The sequence below is a fragment of the Aotus nancymaae genome, unplaced genomic scaffold (genome assembly GCF_030222135.1).
Source record: "Aotus nancymaae isolate 86718 unplaced genomic scaffold, 86718_ANA_hifiasm-v0.15.2.pri h1tg000057l, whole genome shotgun sequence".
Taxonomy (NCBI): domain Eukaryota; kingdom Metazoa; phylum Chordata; class Mammalia; order Primates; family Aotidae; genus Aotus; species Aotus nancymaae.
In genome coordinates this window covers 35522228-35547760 of record NW_026988471.1, presented here as the reverse complement: position 1 = coordinate 35547760, position 25533 = coordinate 35522228, and the positions used below count along the sequence as shown (strand labels likewise).

The 25533-nt window shown below is 41.4% G+C and overlaps 1 protein-coding gene across 4 annotated transcripts in view; it reads right to left on the bottom strand.

The window, feature by feature from the left end:
* Positions 1 to 22294, bottom strand: part of VIT (vitrin) — a 123576-nt gene extending 101282 nt beyond the window's left edge. For all 4 annotated transcript variants that reach the window (XM_021674417.2, XM_064363995.1, XM_064363997.1 and 1 more), the window contains exons 1-2: positions 22032 to 22294; positions 2459 to 2528 (exon numbers count right to left, since the gene is read on the bottom strand). In XM_021674417.2, the coding sequence (XP_021530092.2) occupies positions 2459 to 2510 (52 nt within the window). In that variant the 5' untranslated portion in view covers positions 2511 to 2528; positions 22032 to 22294. The remainder of the gene's footprint in view (positions 1 to 2458; positions 2529 to 22031) is intronic.
* Positions 22295 to 25533: the final 3239 nt, after the last annotated feature.

Genomic DNA, 25533 nt, shown 5'->3' with positions numbered 1-25533 from the left:
GGATGAATCTGGAAACCATCTTTCTCAGCAAACTGACACAAGAAAAGAAAATCAAACACTGCATGTTCTCACTCATAGGCAGGTGTTGAACAATGAGAACACATGGACACAGTGAGGGGAGCATCACACACTGGGGTCTGCTGGCAGGGGGCCAAGGGAGGGACAGCAGGGGAGTGGGGAGGTCGGGGAGGGATAACATGGGGAGAAATGTCAGATGTAGGTGATGGGGGGATGGAGGCAGCAAACCACATTGCCATGTGTGTACCTATGCAACAATCCTGCATGATCTGCACGTGTACCCCAGAACCTAAAGTACAATTAAAAAGAAAAAGAAACCTACTAACTTGTATGTTAGAATGAAAAGAGAGGTAGCCTCCCAAAGGGGCAAGGTGGAAATGAAGGACCTTTTGTTTTCAAGGTGAGTGTTCCTCAGTGTGCTAGCCAAACTTTTGTTTGCCAAAGCAAGCCAGGCATATAGAGCAATTGCAGAGGCAGTGTTGGGATGGTTGACCCTTGGACATTGCCCAGTCTCTAAGGACAACAGCAATGGTTGGGGGAGAGCTCCTGGTCCAGGTACCTAGAAGTTCCTCAGGGCTTCTCATGGCCATCTGACAGGAGCCAGGAAACAGTGCCACTGGTTCCTGAGAGTGCCTGCTATCACCTATCCAAAGTGAAGAGAGAGCATTGTTTGTGGCCTTATCTTTGGCTCCAGGAGAGAGTAGCCTACCTGAGAGACAAGGAGCTTTGACAGAGCTGCCCCTAGGTCTCTGGCAGCCATGTTACATGGGTTGGGTGATTAATAGCTCAAACACAGAAATTTGGAGGAAGCTCTGAGAAGATGAGTGACTTGCCAAAATTGGCAAGTTGATGGTGGAGTCAGGACTAGAACCCATACCTCCCTTTGACTCCTGGTCCAATACACCTTCCACCATGCCTGGAGCCCCCTTGCCTTCCCATCTGTATTACCTTCTTCTCTTCCAGTCCCCTATTCTGCCAGGTACACTTCCTCTGAACAGACCTTGAACACTCTCACTATATTATGGGTTGAATTATGTACCCCCAAATTTATATGTTGAAGTCCTAAGCCCCTGTATCATAGAATGTGACCTTATTTGGAAATAGGCTCATGGCAGATATAGTTAAGTTAGGATGAGGTCATACTGGAGTAGGGTGTGCCTCTAATCCAATATGACTGATGTCATTATAAACAGGGAAAATTTGCAGACAGACACAAATACAGGGAGAATGCCATGTGAAGATGAAGGCAGCAATCAGGGTTATACATCTGCAGGCCAAAGAACACCAAAGATTGCCAGCAAACCACCAGAAGCTAGGAGAGAGACGTGGAACACATTCCTCTCTTGCTGCCCCTCAAAGAACCCACCTTCCTGACACTGATTTTGGACTTCTGGCCTCCAGAAGGTGGAGAGAATAGGTTTCATTGTTCTAAGCCACCCAGATTGTAATGTTTTGTTACAGCAGCCCTGGCAAACTAACAGACTATAGGAAAGGCCTCTGTGCTCCTTCCTGGCAGTGGTTTCACGAGGATCCGTAGGATCACTCTACCTGACAAGGCCGTGGCGCAGTGGGGCCAAGCTTAATGGAAGATTACCCTTGGGCTTGGTCCTAAACCCCTCAGCACTTTCCCGCTTCTAGTTGACCTGCTACTCCTCAAGGGCCTATCCAACATTGCATTCTCTGGTGATTATGGATTCTTTTAAAAAGAATTATCTCTAGGCCGGGCACGGTGGCTCATGCCTGTAATTCCAGCACTTTGGGAGGCCGAGGCAGGCAGATCACGAGATCAGGTGTTCAAGAGCAGCTTGGCCAATATGGTGAAAGCCTGTCTCTACTAAAAATACAAAAGTCAGCTGAGCATGGTGCGCATACCTGTAGCCCTAGCTACTCGGGAGACTGAGGCAGAAGAATTGCTGGGACCTGGGAGACGGAGGTTGCAGTGAGCCAAGACTGTGCCACTGAACGTCAGCCTGGGTGACAGAGCAAGACTCCATCTCAAAAAAAAAAAAAAAAAAAAAGAATCACCTCTAAAAGTATGAGTTGCCAATGCTACAGGTAAAGCTATTTTTTTTTTTTTGCAAAATTAACAAACATGAAGATCCTTAAATTTAGAATCTGCAGATACACTGTATCTGAAATACGTGTTGATTGCTGAGGAATACACAAAAGGTAGGGGTGGGTGCGTAATAAGGAGTATATAGAGACGTATATGTAATACATATACAGTATTTGCTTTACATAAAAACATACACATGTGCATCCTGAGTTTGATCTTTGCTTAACATTCTTACTTAAAACATCTCTTCAAAATGTTTATTATAAAAAGATACACTGTATTGTTTATACGCTCTGTCTTGGTTTAAAACTTTTCTTGGCTGGATTCTTTGGACGTTAGAAAAATGTTAAAAGGGTATCCAGATACACATATAAAAGTACTCACCAAGGAACATTTCAATAACAGATGCCTTCATAGTGAGAACAACAGTCCTCATAAATATCAGAATGACACCCTGGAGAGAAAGAAACAATAACATCATCATATTTCAGCTGGGGGTTCTGATTTGGATGCACAGAGCGTGTGGGGATGGGCTGTATCACTTTGCATTGCCCTCTGGAGTCTTAGGATTCCAGGCTATAGATTTCCATAAGCAGCACATAGAGATGGCAGTGGCTGGCCATGCTGGTACCCAGAGATGCTCTTCTCAGTTAGAAAACCCATTCTGGCCACCAGCCTCCAATTCTTTAAATATTTGATGTTTACTTAGAATTTAAGAGGAAATAACTCTACAATTTTGAGAATATGTCCAAGTAGTCTTCTAATTAGGATGAAAGTCACATTTATGGCATTCAGAAAACCTATTTAAATTGCAATGATTAATACTTCATTATTCATTCAATAAATATTTATTAAACTCCTATTATATGGCTACATTTTGTTAGAAAGTGCTAAACATTGAATTAAAAAAAACTCACTCTTCAAAGGCTTACAGTTTAATATAGGTGGAAAAGCACAAGTGGACACAAATAACCATGTTTAATTGTATAAGAGAGTGTTAAGTCCTCATAAGAGAGTGTAAGGGGAAATTTACAGAGCAGTGATTCTCAAACTTTGCTGCATATTATTTAATAGTATCGCCTGGGAGTTAAAAAAATCCTGATGCCAAGGCTGTACCCCAGACCAACTGAATAAGACTATCTTGGATTGGGGTCTAGTTATTAAATTTTTAACCACTTCTCAAGTAATTCCAACATGCAGCCAAGTTTGAGAACCAGTGGTTTTGAGTTGGGCTTCTTAAATCTTATAGTGTCTATTCATCCCCTGGGACTGTTGTTAAAGTTCAGGTTCTAATCCAGTAGGTGGGGTAGTGCCGGAGATTCCCCGAGGGCCAGAAATTTTAGAAGGAGAGAGATTATGGCAGCCATGGGAATAAGAGAAAGCCTCATAGAGATGGTGGTAACTGGGTCAACTTTGAAGAATGAACAGACTTTGAACATTCAGAAATAGGAGAGAAGTGGCTCCAAGTTGGGGGGAACAGCGCAACAGAGATCCAGACATTGGAGAGTGCAATAGATATGAAAATGCTGGTGATCTATCCTTTTTCATCCTTCTCTTAAGACTATGAGGAAACTGTCAGAGGTTTACTCATATTACTATTAATTGAGTATATTCTGTGCATTCTGTATTGTTTTGAATCCACATGATAAGTCAGCATGGGAGGTTTTATGATGCTCATTGAACAGATGAGGAAACTAAGACTTAGAGAAGTTAAATGTCATAACCTTGGTGCAAGGTGGTGAATAGGATTAGAATGGAGGTAAAGGTGGGTGGGAGGAATCTGTCCTGGGCACAGGCAATAAGGGAGCAGTTTGTAGAGAATGAAAAGACTTAAAGTTGGTCTACTTTTTATTATCCTTATGAGCTAGCAATTTTAAACAATGTCAATGGTAGTAAAACACTCCTCCCCTCTGGGCAGACAGCTTCCACGATATCCCCCCTCCCTCCAGTGCCATGGTTGTGTGGCCTAAAGCTGGCAGTCATAACTCTACCCTCTGCTATGTTCAGTGATGTACTGGTTTTAAAAAAATAGAAATAAAAGCCCTGATTTGCAGAGCTTGTCAATTTCTGTGGTAGCAAATCCTCCTACCATGGCTGATTTTGAAGCCACCAAAGTGACATCATTGAATGGAGATCTAGAAAGAGATAAGCACAATCTGGTACTAGCTAGACCCAGTATAACCTTATATCTAATATTTGATACACTGCTATGCATATTTTTTTAATAAAAAGGAATTATTAGATTATGGGTTGAGATAGTAAACAAGTACTCAATGCAATTAACTTAAAGTTGTTTAGTATATGAAAGCTTTATTACAAACAATTAAATTAGGCAGCAAGAGTAACCCCAAACAGAATTGATGACTGTTAATTTACAACAATTGCAATGTGTTAAATTTCACAATTAAGGTAGTTGACTGTCTTTAGCTTCAAAATAAAAACAAAATGATATATACAACCTGTTTGGCAATTTGATATTTAAGTAGCTGGATTATATTTTGGAAATAGTGTGATAACTGGTATTTTTTTTTTTTTTTTGAGAAACTCCAGAACAATTTACGTATCTTTAAGCCTCAGTGTTTAACTTCCTATTGGATAAGTGCAGTATGCCTACTTGCCCTATTGGACCCACCTATTCAGCCCTATTAATTGGCTGTTACCACTCAACATTGCAGATTTCATCTGAGTTATCCTTGACTTCTCTTTCTCTTTCTCATACACTCCACATGCTCTCCACCAGCCAACCCTGTTGGCGCTAACATTCATAGTCTATCCAGAAACTGACCATTTCTCAGCATCTTTACCATCGCCATCTGTGTCAGGCTCTGCCCTGTGCCACCTAGATGATTGCAATTAGCCTCATAACTAGGCTGTTCCCTTCTTCCTTTGTCTTCTGCAGTCCACAGAGCAGCCAGCATGATCCTATTCAAAGTAAATCAGTTCTTGGTATTTCTCAGCTGACCCTCTACAGTGGCTCCCCCTCTTACTCAGAAGAAAAGCAGAAGTCTTTACAAGTAGCTCAAGACCCTACTTGATTTGGCCCCCAGCGACCCTTCTGATCTAATTTCTCATTGTTCTCTTTCTCAAATAGTAATCTTCAGCCACATTGGCCTCTTGGCTGTTTCTGGAACACCTCTTACCTCAGGGTCTCTGGACTATTGTACTACTTTTTCCTCTGGCTAGAGGCCATTCCTCCAGATAAGCTTGTGACTTACTCCCTCATTTCTTTCAAATCTCTGTTACCTCTCAGGAGACATTCCCTAATCATCCAATTTAAAATCACAGTCCCCCTCCTACCTCACCCACCACCAATAGATATATCCTATCCCTTTCCTACTGTCTTTTTCTCCTTTAACTTAACCACTTTCTGACGTACTTTATATGTTATTTATTTTATTTTAGTTTTTATGGTGTTCCCCACTATAATGCAAGCTGCACAAGGGCAGGGATTTTTATTTGACTTTTTGGGTGTTGAGTAAATACGTGTTGAATCAATGTGTGAGTAATGAGGGCTCTCCCTTTTCCCTAGGAAGTTTAAAAAGGAAACAAAACAAATGGAAGGCTATCTTATGAATAGATTAGAAACTACTGAATTATGTGCTTTATGTTTGTTTATTTATTTATCTATTTTTTGAGATGGAATCTTGCTTTGTTGCCCACGCTGGAGTGCAATGGGCGATCTCAGCTCACTGCAACCTTCGCATTGTGGATTCAAGCAATTCTCTGTCTCAGCCTCCTGAGTAGCTGGGATTACAGGTGCCCGCCACAACACCTGGCCAATTTTTGTATTTTTAGTAGAGATGGGGTTTCATTATCTTGGACAGACTGGTTTTGAGATTCTGACCTCATGATCCATTCACCTCACCCTCCCAAAGTGCTGGGATTACAGGTGTGAGCCACCACGGCTAGCAGAATTATACACTTTAAATGGCGTATTTTATGGTATGTGAATTACATATCAATAAAAATTAATAGAGCAGTATTGATATTATTGATATTGTTAATCAAAAAACCCAAAGGGAAGGTGGAGAGCAGAGCAAAGTGCTCTCAGATCTGTTCTACAACTTTAGAACATGACCTTCAGAAGCTGGAATGAATGGATAAAAATCACTGGGAATCCAGGAGATACTGTAATCCCTGGGAAGATCTCACCCAAGTGTTGGCCTTTTAATAATGGAAGCTGACCAGAATCATTCTAGTGTCTTAGAATACTTGAAGCTTCTTTCTCACCACTGATTGACAAATTTATGGATTGTGCCATGACATATAACAAAGAATCCCAAATATGTAGTTCTGCTGAGGCAAACGAAGCCTGGTTGTGAAGGAAGAGTATAGATTAGTTTAAGTAGATTAGCACAGAAAATTTAATAAGATCTCTTTCTGCCCAGAGTTAGCAGAGAGCAAGTTGGTAATAAATAATAATATAGCTTTCTATTTATATAGTTTTTCACAGTGTTTTAAATAAAGCAACGTCATGTGCTAGAGTTGTCTATTTTGTTCACTGTTCGGTTTCTTGAGCCTGGAATAGTATTTGTGGTGGGCACAACAATATATGTTTGTTGAGAAAAATGAATAAATACAAACTTGTTCTTCACAGTAAGCTTGTGTGAAATGTGGAGTATGCGTAATTCCCACTTTAAAGATAAGAAAACTGAGGTCTGCAGTGGGTAAGTGACCTATCCAAGGTCACATATCCAAAGTCAAGCCTGAGGTTCATGGCTTCTGATCCTGTACGCCTCTTTCTACCCTTTGTGTATAAGATGATCTGCAGGTTGCACCTTGTTAAGATTGAAAAAGCAAAATGAACTTTTCTTAAATCTCTACATCAAAATGCTTGAGATTTACAGATAAGGGGCAATTTGCTCATCAGTTAAAAGTGTATGAGAAGAATGTACTTTGCCAAAGGTGGAGGAAGAGTAAAAAGGCAAAGAAAGAGAAAAGTAATCTAAACAGGGAAAGCAAAGACCACAGCAAGAAGAAGCAGGAAAAGACACTTAATAATATACAGCACTAGTGACCAGGGAGTGTAAAGATTAAAGCAAGTTCATTGGGAATTGAATGTGACAATGCATGCAAAAGCAACTTGGAGAAAGAAAGACTAAAATTAAAAAGACTCATACTACGAAGTGTTGGTGAGGATGTGGAGGACTGGAATAATTGCTAATGGGAATGTAAAATGGTACAACTACTTTGGAAAACAGTTTGGTAGTATCTTGAAAAGTTAAAAAGCTAACTATATTCCCACTATATATTGCAACCATTCCACTCCTAGGCATTTTCCCAAGAGGAATGAAAGTATATGTCCATACAATGACTTCTGCATGTACATTTTTAACAGCTTTATTTCTCGTAGCTCCAAACTGGGAATGATGCAAAATCTATCAACAGATAAATGGATAAACACATTGTGGTTTATCCATACAATGGAATACTACTCAGCAATAAAAACGAATGAACTATTGATACTTAAAACGTGACTGAATCTCAAAATAATTATGTTAAGTGAAAGCAGCCAGACAGAAAAGAGTGTGTTCTGTTCAATTTTACATTCATATAATTACATTCCATCTAGAAGTATCAAAGAGCACATCAGTGGTATCCAGGAGCCTGGGGAATGGGAGTGGAGAGTCCTGGAGAGATAAGAACAGAAGTAAAAGATGACAAAGGAACACATGAAGAATTTGGGGATGGATATGTTCATTATCTTGATGTGGTGATTTCACAGTATTCATATGCCAGAGCTTATCAGACTCTGTACTTTAAATATATATATTCTTCATGCCTAGAGAGTGAAAGGACCCAATAACAGTGGTTGTGTCAGGGGAAAAAAAACTGGGCAAGTGGTGATGATCAGAGATGAGAAGGAGTCTTACCATTTTGTTCTATTTAAATCTTTACCCTGTGCATATATGTTAATAAATCCAATATTCGTAAAATATAAAAACAAAATAATGAAAAAATTCTTGAAATTGAAAGGGACACTTAAGAGGTATTGTTATCATTATCACTTCCACCACCAAATGTAGCAGTGATTCAATTAACATAAACCAGATGGAGTCCGCAAAGCTTCCTAATATGTGGTCTGTTAGGAAGACTTAACATATGCAGACAATGTTGATATCAAATGGGAAGCTGCAGCAATCTCCTAACTCACTCTTGCTCCTTGCTCCAGGCCCCTCTTTCTTTCAGTTGGAAATGATCAGCTTCCTAAAGCACAGGTCTGACTGTGCATTCATCTGTTCAGAATTCTCTTCCTAGTCCACTCATTCTCTACAGAATAAAGCTCAAATTCCTTAGTGAGGCATTACAAACTCTTCATGAAATGGCCTGCCTTCCCTTTCAACACCATCGCACTGTAATTCTCCTGAGTAATCCTCTCCTTTGACTCCAGCACACCTGGGCTTTGGTCTTTTCTCCACACTCTGCATGCCAGTACCTTGGCTCACATTCACATTATTGTTCTATCTGGACGACTTTACCAGCCCTTACCACAAACCCATCCATCTTTCAAGCTTCAGCTCCTGAGTTACCTCTTCTATATCAGTCACCCTGATTTCCTAAACCCAAAATTCATCTTCTTTCATGCATCCATTAATCATTCAAAAGAAAGTGTGTGTACTATGTGCCAGGCAGAGAGAAACAAGATGCAGATCCTGGCATCAAGTTACTTTGAGTCTTCTTGTGGGAGTTGGGCATCATTACTAACATTTACTGAGCATATACTAAGTGTCAGTAATATATTAATTCATTTAATCTTCACAACAACCCCATGAGGTAGAGACTATTTCTTGCCTTCATTTTAGAGGTAACGAATTGGAAACATGCAGAGGTTATGGACTTTCCAAGGCTAGAAAGAAGAGGAGCTGGATTCAAACCAGACATTGCAAGTCCAGAAGCTCTGCATTTCTCCCCTGGCCATAGCTGTTTCATAGTATGTGCACTTACTCCATCTTCATTCTAATTTAATTGATCTGAGTTGCATCTATATTGTTTTATTTATTTATTTGTTTGTTTGAGATGGAATCTCGCTCTGTCACCCAGGCTGGAGTGCAGTGATGCGATCTTGGCTCACTGCAGCCTCCACCTCCCAGGTTCAAGCAATTCTCCTGCCTCAGCCTCCCAAGTAGCTGAGATTACAGGCGTCCGCTACCATGCCTGGCTAATTTTTGTATTTTTAGTGCAGATGAGGTTTTGCCATGTTGGCCAGACTGATCTGAAACTTCTGACCTCAGGTGATCTGTCTGCCTCAGCCTTTCAAAGTGCTGGGATTACAGGCATGAGCCACTGCACCTAGCCCGATATTGTTTTAAAGCTTTCCAAGTGACTGTACTGTGCAGACAGCATTGAGAACCTCTGCTACTGGAGGTGCAGTGATGGGAAAAGGGCCGATGGGCACACAGGCCTGGGGTGTGGGGATTGGAAGGGGCTTGAATTTATTTAATTGGCAGGTTGGAAAACAATGAATGAGTGAACAGGAAAGGATAGGACACAGGGACAGAGGAGCTTCAGGAACTGGGAGTTGCTCAGCCAGGCTGGGAGAGCAATCAGACTGTCCAAAAGGGATCATGGGGCCATGTCAGCCTTGAATGTCATCCCTAAAGAATGTGGAATTGATCCTTTAGGCAACAGGAAGACATGGAAGGCTTAAAAATTATTTTTGCATTCATCATTTTTAATAAGTCCCCTAGAAGCTTACTTGAGCCACTTGCTTGGAAAAAAATCTGCCCTAGTGGACATGCAGGATTTATGTAATGTTGGTGTTTGTATGATCTACAATGCTACATGGGGGAGCACCCAACCATACTCTTTGTCCATGAGGTAGAAAGAGCCAGTATCCATCTGGAAACATTTACTAGTTATAAGAGGCTTGTACTGTGTTTCCAAAATGCCAAAAATCCCTTGAGGACAGACATCTCTGAATGGGGAGAGGCCACATCTGCAGCCTTGCTTTCTGCATCTCTGCCTGAATGTAAAGCCTCCTCTACTTGTCAGTGGATGTGGGTTGATCTGTTGAGGATGGCAAAAGGAAGCTGGCTCTTGATGGGGGGTGGGGAGGTCCTTTACAATGTGATGGTGGCCTTCATCTGTACATAAACATTTATAGAGATGTATTCCTCTGGCTGAGGCCTGAAACACTGCATTTCCTGTTGCCATGACACTAGCGGCCATCTTGAGATCATCATTACAATCCCCTAGGATTCTGTGAGAAAGAGAGAGAGAGAGCCAGAGAGGAAAGTAGTTTTTCTTTCTTTTCTTCTCTTCCCAATTCTTATTTACTACTTTTTTTTTTTTTATCCTAAAGAAATTCTGGCAGAAAATGTGAGCCAAATAGTTATGGAAGGCAGGGGAAATTTTGTCTTTTCTCAATATGTTGGCTTCTAAGGATGCACAAGGTTATTGAAGATGTGCTCTGAGTCAGACTACGTGGACTGGATGGACACTGTTGGTGACCTACACAGAGCATCTGTTTCCATCTTCCTCCTTCCTAACAGAATCTGAATTTGGTAAAGGAAATCAGATAGCCCGACCACTGAAAGGAAGCAGGTCCATCCACAGCTCCCAGGCAGATCCCCATTCAGGGCCTAAGGCAAGGATGGTTAGACCCCCCCATCTCTTGCTGGTGATAGCTCCAGGCTTGGGCCCATCAGCACCAGGCACTTGCCAGGTGATCATACTAGTTACTAGTCTAGGTGGGTTATATCCTGAGTTGTAACAGACAGAATGTAAGGACTTAAAGCCTGTGTTTTTGGAGAGAGGGTGCCTCTCTTGTTAGAAATGAACAAGGGAACAGTTTGTTGTGGGTCTGCTGGCTGCCAACTTGTGACCATGAGAAAAGTCCAGCTGAGGAAAATGCTAATTCAAGGGGAGGAGGGAAGCTAGGCAAATCACAGGGAAATGAGTCAGAGCTATAATTTGTCTTGTGCCTGAGGGCTGGGCCTGCCTCTGGACTGTCTGTTATGTGAGCTAATACGTTTCCCTTTCACTTGGCTAGCAGCTGAATGATTACTCCTAACTGCTACCTAATTCACAGTGGTCGTTCATATACTGATTTTAACTAGAGAAGACTATAATAATAGGGGTTTATACCAGAGTCTGCAGAGGGTTTTCTCACTAAACTGTTTTCTCACTTAAACCACCTAAGAGCCCCTTGAGGAGGTGAAATGGACATTATAATTCCCATAATTCAGAGAAGGGAAGTGACTTGGCCAAACTCACACAGCCCAGATCTCCAACTTAATATTTCTACCATGCCAACTTCTCACATGGTTGTCACTGTAAGTTTCAAATGATTCCATGATTTCTTATATAATACTGTAATCAAATAAAAATGCCACTCATCATTTGCATAGTACTTTTCACTTTCCAAAGCCTGGTTACATCTACAACTTAAGCAGCTCAATTTTTATTGTCAGATGCAGAGATGACAGTCACTGAAATGTAAATGACTCAGCTGGTCAAAAGCTTATGATCTAGCAAAAAAAGATAACTGAAGCCAATCAAGATCTCCCTTGGGATTTTGGAATCAGGATTCTGAAAGCTTTAGAAGCTGTGAGTGGCAAGCTGCAGGCCATGTGGGGCCCTGGATAAGATGTATAAGAGGAGGGCAGAGAGAGATGGAGGGGACAAGTATGTGGCCCTCGGAGAAGTGGGGGAGCAGATCCCTTCATTTCTGGCCACTTTCCAGGTCCCATTTCCAGGCTGAAGGAGGTCCAGCTGGACTCTGACTCCTGTGCGTGACATTGATGTTTTTAGGTCTTTGACTTAAGTCAGTTTAAGTTGGTTTCTGTTTCCTGCAGCTTTGATTAAAACCCTTTTCATATTTATTGCTCTAGTTATGTCTTGTTTCCCTGAAATCATTAGGAGTAAAATGAAAACACTTAAAATGAAAAGGACATATGTGCTTGTCTTTTGGTAGCATCAAAGCAGAGGGTCCCCAGAGAGGCTATCCCCAACCCTGAAGCCAAGCTCTGGAAAGAAGGGTGGCAAGAAATCCCATGAGCTGTTGCAGCCACTGAGAAAGTCTGGGATGCTCAGGAAAAAAAAAAATGGAGGTGAGCGACCTTGAAACCATGCTGTCAGAATTAGAGTTTCCTCATAATTTATGACAGTAGTTCACAGAGGTGATTTGGTCCCGCAAGAGACCTATAACCGTGTTTCGTTTGAAGACTTTTGGGGTTGTCACAACTTTGACGGGACAGCAGGATGCTGCTGGCATCTAGCGGGTACAGGCCAGAGTAGAGACACTGCTGACCATCCTGCAATGCCCAGGACAGCCTCAACAACAAAGAAGTGCTCAGCCCCACAGGTCAGTAGTGCCAGGGCTGAGAAACTGATTTATGAGAATGTTTATTTCTCGATGTATTTATGAGAACGTTATGCTTACTGGGATTCCAATTTCTAGGAACTTCCCATAAAAATTCTATGTACTGGCTGGGTGCGGTGGCTCACACCTGTAATCCCAGCAGTTTGGGAGGCCGAGGAGGGTAGATCACGAGGTCAGGAGATTGAGACCATCCTGGCCAACATAGTGAAACCCTGTCTCTACTAAAATACAAAAAATTAGCCAGGGATGGTGGTGGTGGGTGTCTACAGTCCCAGCTACTCAAGAGGCTGAGGCAGGGGAATTGCCTGAACCCAGGAGGCAGAGGTTGCAGTGAGCTGAGATCACACCACTGCCCTCCATCCTGGGCAACACAGCAAGACTCTGTCTCAAAAAAAAAAAAAAAAAAATTCTATGTACTTCTGTGATGACTAGAATATGTATCCCCTTCTCCAGGATCTCCTTTCACCACCAATAGTCAGAGAAAATCCTAAAGCAAAGATGTTTCCTCATGGGCAGTTGGGTGGGTTGAAGATCTCATCCATGTATACAACTGACATATGCCTATGCCATTAAGTTCATTGATCCATGTGGCATGTTTCTGCATGTAGGAATACCAAAAAGGGAAAGCTTTTTTTGGTTGTGTGTTTCAGATCGTTATTTTGTACTCTGTTAGGAACCTGACATATGGTAATGCTTACCACATCCACAAAGGCTTCTACCAATGGTGATTTCTAGAGAGACTGCAAACAGTAATTACATTTCTGAAGTGGTAGTTTAGATCTTATATTGCCAGTGGGAAAAAATACTAGTTTGCTGGCATGCCCCAAATGAGCTCTAAAGAACCCCTTCCAAGAGTTATTTATCTTGTGTAATGGAAAGGGGCACGAAGATCAGTAAATCTAAAGGAAAGGGGCCAGGACCTCAAAAAGACGAGGTGGGCCCTGATTGCTCCTCTTAGTTACCCTGGAAACCATGGGTGGTTTAAGGATTGTCATGAAGCTTTGGAAGATGAGTTTCTCTCATCACAAACCTCTTTGCCTAATGTGTTTGACACTGTGGATTAGCCTTGCCTCCTCCCAGTTCTCCCCCTTGGGCTTTGAGGTTTGTGGTTGCCAAGGGGCCGTCTACTGTGAATTTGGAGCTGGGTGTTTGGTTCTGCTCAACTTGATCCCTAGAGCCTGGACTAGTCTGAACACACTGTGCTTTTTGGTCTGCCCTCAATTCTGAAGCACAGCAAAACATTCTCAGGTCCGGCAAAATTTTCCAGCTGAGATAGGAAGGCAGTGAGGGTGTGCCTGCAAGATCCACGCCCTCCCTTCTGCTGCTCAATAGAGAATGGGTTCCTCTCAGATGTCAGGGTTTGGGAGGCAGGCATGGGGCTGTGGGTGAAGCACATTCTCGAATCCCGGCAACCACAGACCTGGGTAAAATGGAGGGTGTGGAGGACAGTGTCTGTGGCTCAGGAATGGAGGGCTGTGGAGGATTAAGCCTCAGGAATTTCCAGGGACCAGTAGAAACAGTCATTTAGAAGCAGGAGACCCAGCTCTCCAAAGGCAGCCACCAACTGTCCTACTTCAGAGGCCTTCCTGGTACCACCCCCAGCTCTGAAGGTACCCTCAGACCCTCCTGCATGGCCCCCTGACTATTTTGGCCTAGATATATAGAGGCCTGTTAAATGAGATGGGATTGATCCCTTTGCTCTTCTTCCTGGGAAGTTTTAGAAGTGTAGAGTTCATGTGCATAATAATAACTATCATTGACTAAATGTCTACTATATGCTGCACACGGCACACAGGTGATCTTACTTAACTGTCATGGTGATCCTGTCAGGTAAGGACTATTGTGCCCATTCATTAAAGCAGGAAATTGAGACTTAAAGAACTTTAGTAAACTGCCCAAGCTGGCCAGGTGCAGTGGCTCATGCCTGTAATCCTAGCACTTTAGGAGGCCGAGGTGGGTGGATCACCTGAGGTCAGGTGTTCAAGACCAGCCTGGGCAACATGGTGAAACCCCATCTCTACTAAAAATACAAAAATTAGCTGGGCCTGGTGGCGCGTGCCTGTAATCCCAGCTACTCCAGAGGCTTAGGCAGGAGAATCGCTTGAATCTGGGAGGCAGAGGTTGCAGTGAGCCGAGATCATGCCACTGCACTCCAACGTGGTGACAGAGCAGGACTCTGTCTTAAAAAAAAAAAAACTACAACAAAAAAACTGCCCAAGCTTATAGAATAAATATATAGCAGAACCAGAATTCTATCCCAAACCTGAAACACTTCATTCAACATCTAATTTTCCCACTGTATCAGATGGTTTTATCTTCCTTTTACCTTGATGCAGATATCCCACGCTTTTTGAAATACTTGGTTGACAATTGTTAAAGCACACACTGTAAAGTACATACCTCGTATAATAAAGAGGTCTTAGTTAAAAGGTTAAGAGATTTTTCAAGAGTCATATTTGAGCCTGAACTCACAACTCTCTCACACACACAAATGTTATTTACGGTAAAATGAAGCACCAGGCATATTTTTAAGTGTAACCAGGCATAACACACCCATCTAAGTAAACATTTGAGTGTATTGTCATTGACTGTGTAATGGGATGTTAAAATAAGATGATCCTTTTGTCTTAGTTTTGGTTGAGACCTCAAGGCAATAGGTGCCGACCACTTCCATGTTCTAAAATAGTCTCTTTGAAGCTCCTTTCACTATCACCTGAAGTGGGGTGGGAGTAGGGGAGCCACCTGCTCCTCTTCCACATCTAGGTAGGGAGAAGAGGAGGGAAAATGCCTACAACTTGTCTTTAAGAAATTTTTGGCAGAGTGCAGTGGCTCATGCCTGTAATCCCAGCACTTTGGGAGGCTGAGATGGGCACATCACGAGGTCAAGATATTGAGACCATCCTGGCCAACATGGTGAAACCTCGTCTCTACTGAAAATACAAAAATTAACTGGGCGCAGTGGTACATGCCTATAGTCCCAGCTACTCGAGAGACTGAGGCAGGAGAATTGCTTGAACCCAGGAGGCGGAGGTTGCAGTGAGCTGAGATTGCGCCACTGCACTTCAGCCTGGTGACAGAGAGAGACTGTTTTTAAATAAAAAGAGAGAAATTTTCGGTCTCTGATCTCCGACTGCCTCTCTCGGCTTCTACGACCTCTTGCATAGAGAGGTCCTTAGCCAGGGATCTTGGTTCTCAGTCACCTCCTTTGAAAAGCCAGCTTGGATACCCAAGTAACCCAATTTGAAGTGGCTGAGTAGTTGTGTCTCTGGGGCTGATGTATGCCTCCATGGACTGGTGTCTCTCATGAGTAAGTCATCTACAGGAGAGGGGAAGAGCTTGTGGCAGTCAGGACTCCCTATGTGACAGAGTCAGCCTGAGGTTATTTTAGCTCTGGCCTGAGTCAGGTGTGTGGAGGGCTGAGGAGCCTACGCAGAAAGCAGCCAGACAGAGCTTACCAGTTGCCCAAGGGCTGAGGGAGGAGTTGTAAACTTCCAGCCAGAACAGATTTATTCCACAACATCTAGGGAACTATAGGTGAGGTTCCCCAATGCTGTAGGGAAGGGCATCTTCACAGCACCATACACATGCCCTATGGGAACAAGAAGGAGTTATAAACCCCTGCAAAGCTCAGGGAACCTGGATGCTGGCTCACGACAGTACCAACTAGTGAGACCTGTCCCTGCCTCTCACCTGTCCTCCCTGCACCCACTTCAACTCTGGACATGAAGAGACTACCATTAGTGCCCAGGGGGAAGAGAGGTAAAGGCGAGAGGCAGGGCAAGAAATTTCATTCACGCCCCTTTTCCATTGCAGAAAGCAAGCCTGGATGTAGGGGATGAGACTTGAAACTTTGAATATCATTTTTATATTTTTAAGGATTACCTAGTATTATGTACATGTTAATGACTGAACTGAGATTGTTTGGGAGTGGAATGTGAGCAAGATCTTTTTTTAATATATAAAAAAAAAACCTCTGAGCATGGCCTGACAGATTTCATCCAGAGCAGAGGCAAGAACTGCCCCCTAAACAGTGTGTGAGTGAGCAGTAGGCGGTCGGGAAACTGAGCATGTTAGAATGGCGCCCTCTGTATCTGCTTGTCCAAAGACACCTTTGGGCTCTCCTTTCTTGCTCCTTCAGCCTGCTGCAGACACACTGGGCTCCCAAGCAGGGTTCCACTCAGGGCTGTTGCATTTGCTTTTCCCTCTGCCTGGACTGCTCTTCCCTGAGGGACCCACATAGATTGCATCCTGGCTTCCTTCATTTCTGTTTAACATTCACCAAATCTGCCGGGCGCTGTGGCTCACGCCTGTAATCCCAGCATTTTGGGAAGCCGAGGTGGACAGATCACGAGGTCAGGAGGTCGAGACCATCCTGGCTAACACGGTGAAAACCCATCTCTACTAAAAATACAAAAAATTAGCTGGGCGTGATGGCACGTGCCTGCAATCCCAGCTACTTGGGAGGCTGAGATAGGAGAATAGCATGAACCCAGGAGGCGGAGGTTGCAGTGAGCCGAGATCATGCCACTGCACTCCAGCCTGGGTGACAGAGCGGGATTTCATTTCAAAAAACAAACAAAAACAAACAAAAACATTCACCAAATCATGCAGTGCAAATCCTCCTCCTCACTGCTCTCTGCATCCTACTTTGCTACTTGTGTTTTTCACAGCCCCTTATCACCACTGGGCGTTATGTGCCCCCCCCATTAGGAAAATGGATTTTGTTCACTCTTCTTCTCAAGCACGTGGGATTGGGAATGGCACATGGAGATGGCCCAGTAAATATTTGCTCTTTCTGTTGTTGAACGTTCTCTCTTCCCTAAATTCTTTTTGAGTTTTGGAGTGCAGATTGACTCACTATGTTGTGTAAATATGGCCGGTCTGGGCACGTTAACTTGCACCTTTATATCCAAAGCATGTTTTCTCTGTCTGAAATACAAAGAAGCCCGGTGGAGGGAATTCACTTAGCATTAAGATGCCAGTGACCTGATCCCTTGGAAACTACAGATAGGGCTTCCCCGAGGGCATAGGTATATATTTTTTCTTTCTGAATAAGAGAAGAAAGAATGTAGAAACAGAATGCCTTCTCACTATAGCCTGAAGGGCGATGTTTATGGATTTTACCACACCTCCACACAGAAGTTTATCCTTTCTCCAACTGAAGGAAAGAATTTGAGAAATTTTCATTACAGTGTTGTCAATGTAGAGACCCTTATCAGAGAAAGTGATTTTCTGAAGTAGTTTGAGTCATAAGGCAACGTGATTCTTTCTGCAGCAAGCTGCCGGGTTAACCTTCCAATGAAGATAAAGGAGACGTTTTGGAGGCAGGCTACAGAGGGCTTCATGACAGTCTCCTCCTCAGCCTTCCCTCCTCTTGCACCCCCTGACTCCCCTGAGTCAGCTACCCAAAAAGCGATTCTTCATCTGAGTCACATCACCAAAAAAAAAAAAAGAAAGAAAGAAAGAAAGAAAGAAAGAAAGAAAAGCAATTTTTCCCCATCCACCCAGAAAGCGATTCTTATCCAAGAGGTATCCAGGAGATTATCTAAGAATGACAGAAATAAAAGCGCTCCTCACCTGGCAGACCTTCCCCTGTGAGTTTCTTGCCTCCATTCCTCTCCCTTATTATTACTAAGGTGTCTCTACCTGCAAGGAGGAACGCTTTTTTTTTTTTTTTTTTAAGAACTTTGACTTGGCTTGAGAACTATGTTTTCAGGGATGGCAAAGACTAATTTGGTACTGTCACAGAAAAACCAGGACCATGTGTAATTGTTGCCTGGCACATTAAGAGTATGACTTTGGAAGTAGACCTCTTGGATTTGAAGCTGAGCTCCACCCCTTACTAGCTGTGTGGCTTCAGACAACTTACTTAGCTTATCAGTGCCTTAGTTTTTTTCATCTGTGTAATGGTGATAGTAAGAACCCACCGCATAGGTTTGCTGTTAGGATTAAATGACTTAATATATGAAAAGGTCTGGAACAGTGGGTGGCACATAAGAATAGCTCTGTAAATGTTAGCAGTTATTATTATTATTATTTAATTGAGATAGGGTCTTGCTTGTTGCCCAGGCTGGAGTGCAGTGGCAAGTGATCTTCCTGCCTCAGCCTCCTTAATAGCTTGGATTATAGGTGAGCACAGTTGTGCCTGGCTAATGTTTTTGGTTTTAGTAGGGACAAGGTCTCATTATGTTTCCTAGGCTGGTCTCAAACTCCTGGCCTCAAGCAATCCTCCTGCCTCAGCTACGCAAAGTGTTGGGATCCCAGGTATGAGCCACCACACCTGGCCTATTATTGTTGTTGTTGTTGGGGTGATGGTTAATCATTTTAACGCCACCACCACCATCAACACCACCATGTTGCAAAATACTGTGTATTTGAGGGCCAGGAATTTCACTGTCTTCTGCAAACCACAGGGAGAAATATTTTAAGGCAGTGAGAGGGAGGGCTTTTGAGCTTTCTCAGATTACAACCATCACAGAAGTTGCCTCTCTCATTTAGTATTTATTGGTTGACAAGCTCAGGTCCCCTGGATAAAGAGATGGCAATTAGTTTCTAATGATTATATTAATATCACATAATTCCATGCATCTATTTGCTGAATGTATCCAGTGAGCCAATGTGTCAAAGTTTGAAGATTATTACAAATGATTTGTTTCAGAGCTTATCTGGTTTCTTTATTCTAGTCACATATAATAAAAAACAATTTACTAACATTTGGGTGCTGGCAATGTGCCAGGCACGGATCAAACCTCTTTGCCACAGCTCTGTGGGGTAGGTAGACAGCCATAATAGACCCCTTTTATAGATGAGAAAACTGAGGCCAAGTAACTTGCCAACATTAACACATTTAAAAAGTAGCAGAGCTTCCTGCCTAACACCCATAGGACCCAGAGCGCAGGAAGGGACATTTTTGCCTTGACCTCACATGTAAGGCTTTAAATTAAAGCATTTGACATTCTTTCCACATGGGGTTATACTGACAGTCACAGAAATACAGCAGAGAACTGAAAAAGTCTTTCATACAACTTGGACCCACTGTCTCCAGTACACTATGTATATGTATGTGTATATGTATAATCTCCTGTAATTGTCTTGTGAAGAATATAATTATGTTAAATTTCATTTTTGTATACATTAAAGTCTCTGGTTATGTAAACATACATATTTAAGACATACCATAAGTTTTATAGCCCTGTTTCGATACTTCATCATTTAGCAATGTACAGAGAGTTGCAACAGTGAAATTGTCCTGGCCGTATTTTGACATTGGAAAGCTCCCAGTGCATAGAACCATAGGATTGAGAGGGAAATTTAGAGACTATCTTGCTTAACTTCTTCATTTTGTATGTGATGAAATAGAGATGCAGAGATGTTGAGTAACCTCTCCAAAGCCCCACAGCTAAACGCCCTTTTACTGACAGACAGACCCATGTGCTCTGTCTTGTACCCACTGCTGCTGACACTTGGCTCACACCTCCAAGTGAGAGCAAGGACAGGGGAAGTTGCACATGTGGGCACAGCATCGTGGGAACATGTGGGAGGCCGTGAAGTTTTTATCATATAAATGCTTTCTAAAGTAATCTTTTTGTTTGATATGTAGGGGGAAAATTTTACATTTCTTTTCTTTTTTTTTTTTGAGACTGAGTCTCACTTTGTTGCCCAGGCTGGAGTGCAGTGGCATGATCTTGGCCCACTGCAACCTCTGCCTCCCAGGTTCAAGTGATTCTCCCGCCTCAGCCTCCTGAGTAGCTGGGATTACAGGCGCCTGCCACCATGCCTGGCTAATTTTTATATTTTTAGTAGAAATGGGGTTTCACCATATTGGCCAGACTCTTCTTGAACTCCTGACCTCCGCCTCCCAAAGTGCTGGGATTACAGGCGTGAGCCACTGCACCTGACCAAGATTAAATTGCTATAGAAGTGTTGACATTTCAAAACTCCTTTGGAGCTAAGAATCACTACTGACCTTGGAGGGTGTACAGGCATTGCTATTTCTGTTTTTTAAAGAGGGAAACAAAAGTCAAGAAATCTTACATACCTTTTCCAAGGTAATAGCTAGGTAGTGGCAGAGCTGTTACTATAATTTAAGACTCCTTGCTTGGCACATGCATTGAACTATACTGCTTTCCTGTATTCAACGTGTCCTACAGGAATCACAGCTGAGAACAGCACAAACATTTTTGTTCTCATGATGCTATTCATAAACCATTCTCAAACCTCATGTATTTTCTCTGAAAGAAACTATTCTTCATGTGATCAGTAAGTTGGTGGAAAAGACAGTTAAATCTTCTAAACAATATTCATGAAGTAAACACTTTCAGGATAGATATTAAGCATCTCCAATCTTCCTAAGGCATTTTTTTTTTTTTTAGTGGTGAGACATATGATATATTTAAATGAAGCTTAGTCTGGAAAACCAGCATGTTGTAATAAAAAATGCAAGTTCTTGCAATCTTGTAACTCTTTGTCTAAAGCTTTTTAACAAAAGAGGGTATTTTAACTCAATAAATAAAAGATAGTACTTCCAGCTTTCCTACGAGCACTGGCTACCACTTGCAGCTAACACACACAGAGAGAAATACACAAACAAACAGTGTTTGATCCTGCTTTGCTGCAGGGTGTTTTCATCTTTTAAGAGACCAAGGGAAAAACAACCTCAGAACTTTACCACCAAAACTTCCAAATTTATTGCAACACAACGTAATGGCAAAATACTGTTTTCTTAGCACACGCAATTTTGAGCAACCACCACGGCCAAGAATGCTCAGTTTTATTTTTACAATACGTCCAAAGAAAATTTTGAATTCCACTCTTGATTTTGGAATGGCAAAGATGCTGTGGGTTGTTCGGAGCAAACTATCATGTCTAATTATTCAGTCTGATCCTCTCTCTTTAACCTGTGCTTGAGGCGTTTATTTCATGTTTATACTAGTTGGACACAAATCACACTTAAAAGAGATTTCATATCCTGTCTTCCTGTGAAAAGCCGAGCTACAACGGTAGACTTAACAATGCCAGCCCCTTCTCGGGCTTATCAGTAACAGAAGCATTCAGCCTAAGAAAACACTTTAAGTGTAAACAAGACACAGAATTGCACATGTAGCCACATTCCACTGAAATCTGTCTGAATAGAGAGAAGTAGAGATCCACACGAAATAGTTTCTCTTTTAAGTTAGCACCAATGTGCCCATTTCTCATGCTGCTATGAGATATGAAATATTTACACATCTTTATAAGCAATTAGCTATATTGCTATTATAGTCCACATTTCCAAGCAAAGTTTTAAAAAAAAGATAATAGAGACTTAAATTACTTTAAAGTTCTACACAAATGTCATACTTTTCAACTTATTTTTAACCATAATTAAATAGGTTTAAAGAAACAGTAAAATATCTTGTTATAATAATAATATCAATGCAGTTTATGTATAATTAATAAATATATATGTATATTACTAGTTGTTTACAAGGATGCCAACTACCACCCACTCTCATCTCAACTCTGGAAACTAAAATTTCTATAGGCTGCTTACTTGGTCAAGATTTGTACTGTAATTTCTTAAAGACAAATACATTTCAATAATAATGAATGGAAAGTAATTATATACACAGCTTAACGATTCATCGGACATACCTTGTTTGAAGAAAGCAATTTTTTTTTTCAAAAATTTTCCACCACACAGAATGAATATCCTTTTTCCCTTAGGCTTTTCTTTATCACAAATCCCATCCAAATTATTCTAAGGAAGAAACAAGAAGAGGTCCGAGAACCTTTTCTCTTCTTCTCAGAGGAGCTAATCAGTCTCATCGACCTCTTGGTACTTTGAAAAACACATTTTACACACCACACACACATACACACACACACACACTCTCACACACACTGCTTCTCACCCTGGTTTTAGTGCTGAATTAGGCGGTCCTCTTTCAAATTTCCACTCCCACTTGCTTTTTTTTTTTGTTAAGGATTTCTAAATATTCTTTTGTAGCCTAAAGCACACATTTTCAGTAAGCAAATTCTACAATTTAACATTTTAAAAAGTAGAAAAGGACCACTTAGATAAAAATGGAAAGTAAAAGATATGTTTTAAGAATGACTTCAGCAGGGGCAATTAAATTTTTTCTTTCTTTTTCAAAAGCTAGTGAACAGCTGGACTGAATAGCACAGAGAAGGAAAACTGTGCAAACACTCCCAAACTTATTCTGCTAGGCTCTCACTTTTGAATTGAAAATACTTACTTTTTTCCTACATATTAATGCTATTTTTTGTTTTGTTTTGTTTTGCTTCATTCTTTTCTGCGTTTTGGCAAGTTTTATGAAATGACTCAATTATATGCTGGTAGTTACAGGATACAAGATAATCACAGTGGGAAGCAAAACCTGACTCCTGTTTCAAAAAAGTACTGATGAATAATCTCACATCACCAGTGAAATCTGCCAGTTTTAGTTACTTATATATTAGTGTCATCAGTGAAATCTAAGAGATTCCGACCCAAAATGTAACTTATCACAATATTTTAAAAAAATCAGACTTTAAAAAAAAGTACATCTGGCAGATCTTGAGATTCCAACGTCCATCAGTGCAGCAGAGCATCTTTTTTCAAGCACAGGAGAAGGCAGCAAAGAGCCATTCCTCCTCCTGCTGGGGAGCGTGCACTCACACAGCTGGGGAGGAGAACGTTCTTCCATTTGAGAAGCCTCCTGTCCTCATCTGTTGGCCCTGGAATTGCTCCTTAGATAAGATCATGGTTTGACACACCTCGTGCTCTAATGCCAAGTTATACATGGGATGGTTGCTGGCCTGCCTTCATTGGCTGTATAAAATGTGGCCAAGAAGACAGGCCGTCAGGGTAAGAAGTCTGTGTTAATTAGGAGTAACTTTGGCCCAGCTCTCCAGTCTAAAGCTCTCAAATGGGACCATGTGAATCTGGATGGGATAATGGACTCAGCTCTATCTGCTCAATGCTACTGTGCAGAGATGCACCGTAATGCATAAGCTTTTTAATGCTGTAAAATATGGTAGTTGAAATTAAATGCCACTTTTTCAGAGGTGAATTAGTGAACAGCTTGATGAAATTCAAAGCTTTTTGATGTATAAAACTTGGTAAGTGGAATGATGCCATCAATAGGCAAAATGTAACAAGCTATCTAGATGGATAGTGTGTAATTTCTGCACAGGTCTCTGTTTAGTAAATACCTCACTGTATATCAGGAATCTTGCTCCAATAAAGGAACATGAAGACTGAAAAAAAAAAAGAGATGATGGTTTGAATGTTATTTAATCATTTTTACCCCTACTTCTTTTGGTTCCACAATGAAATTATTTCTCAATCCTCTTTATTCCTCCACTAAATTCTGAGCCCAGGTTCTTTGGTGGTAAGGATGATGCTGCTGAAACACTGAGGATCCCCTGTCCTGCCATTTGAATTAGGGCAGGTTCAGATGAAATGGCAGCTAAGCATAATTAATAATCACATTATTACTAATACTACTACTGATCATACTAATTGCTGTTTATCAAATACTTTTACTAAGAATAGCAATCCTATACATATATCATAACACTTAATATTTAGAAGAGTGTAGAAGGATTGGTAGTATTATCTCCATTCTATGGATAAGAAAACTGAGGCCCAAAGAGATTAAGCCACTTTTCCAGGGTCATGCAGCCAGTAAGGCAAGATACGGGATTCAAATCCAAGGCTTCCTGACTCCAAAGCAATGGTGCTATATTAAGACTTAAAGCTGTGATGGCTGCACACCATTATGAATGTAATTACTGCTACTATATTGTGCACTTAAAAATGGAAAAAACGGCAAACTGTAAAATATTTTTACCACAGTTAAAAGAGTAAAAAAAAGGAGCCATTCCCTTTTAAAAAAAATGAAATATCATATTGTTTTCATCATCTTGGCAAAAATTAGAAATCTGAACAAAGATCACGGCAGATATGTGGTGACGATGATGAGCTGTTACTGGTGAAGACAAGTGTGGCTATTCTAGAGGAAAATCCAGAAGTACTTGGTTCAATTACCTGTGTACCCCAGGATCCATCCACCTCTTTTTGGGGATGTATTCTGCAGTGAACTTCTCACACAAGTCCACTAGAAGTCCATTGCTGGAGAATTAATGAGTTAAGTATGGGAGAAGCACAGCATGAAGTACTGTGAGGACGGTGGAAGCAAAGGCCTAGAGCCCTTGTACGTGCTGTCCCCAAAGTCTTCTCTTGGATATCTGCATGGCTCACATGCTCACTTTCTTAAAATCTAGGCTCAAATGTTACCTCTTGAATGAGCCCTTTCCTCACCGTCCTGTTTAAAATGGCACTCCCATCCCAAGCATTTCCTTTTCCTCTTCCCTATTTAGTTCTTCTCTCTAGTACTTACTGCCCTTTAATAATATTTACTACTTGATTTTTAAATTGAGCATCCCCCTTTAGGAAATAGGGTCCAGGAAGGCAGGAGTTTTTAATCTACTTTGATCAGTGATGCATTCCTAGACCTTGAAGCCAACACATAATAGGGCATACAATAAGTATTAACTAAGAAATGATTTAAAATACACTAGAATGGTTGCCTATGGGAAAATAGAATAGGAAGGAAGAATTGGGATAAAATGGAATGAAAAGTATCAAGGCAAAAGTCCTGGAGCCTTGCATGGACCATTGATAATGGTGCCAGGAATGGAATCAACCCTCCAGCCCAGACATGTGGCAGCAACAATACCACTTACAACAAAATCAATCAAGGTGGTGGCCTTGGGGAAATCTTTTATCTTTTTAAAGTAAAACAAGATCATGACTTCCTGGTGAGTGGCCTTGAGCTTGCATTTGGCGTAAACTGAACTAGATTATTTCAAGTTGAGAACAAGAATTGTGATGTTCAGTTTTTCCTGCTATTACTACTTGAAATTCTGTTTTGCTTATAAATCACCTATGGTTTCTTGAATGCATCAGTTCTTTCTTGAATAACTGTTTATCACTACATAAACTTAGTATCCCAGTCTTGTATTGTATCCAGTACAAAAACTCAAATCTCTTTTAGAACATTCTCTATTAAAAGTTTTTATTGTTGTTATAAACATTGAACTTGATGGCTCCTTAATATACTGCCTCATTTTTCTCTTCACTCCAGAG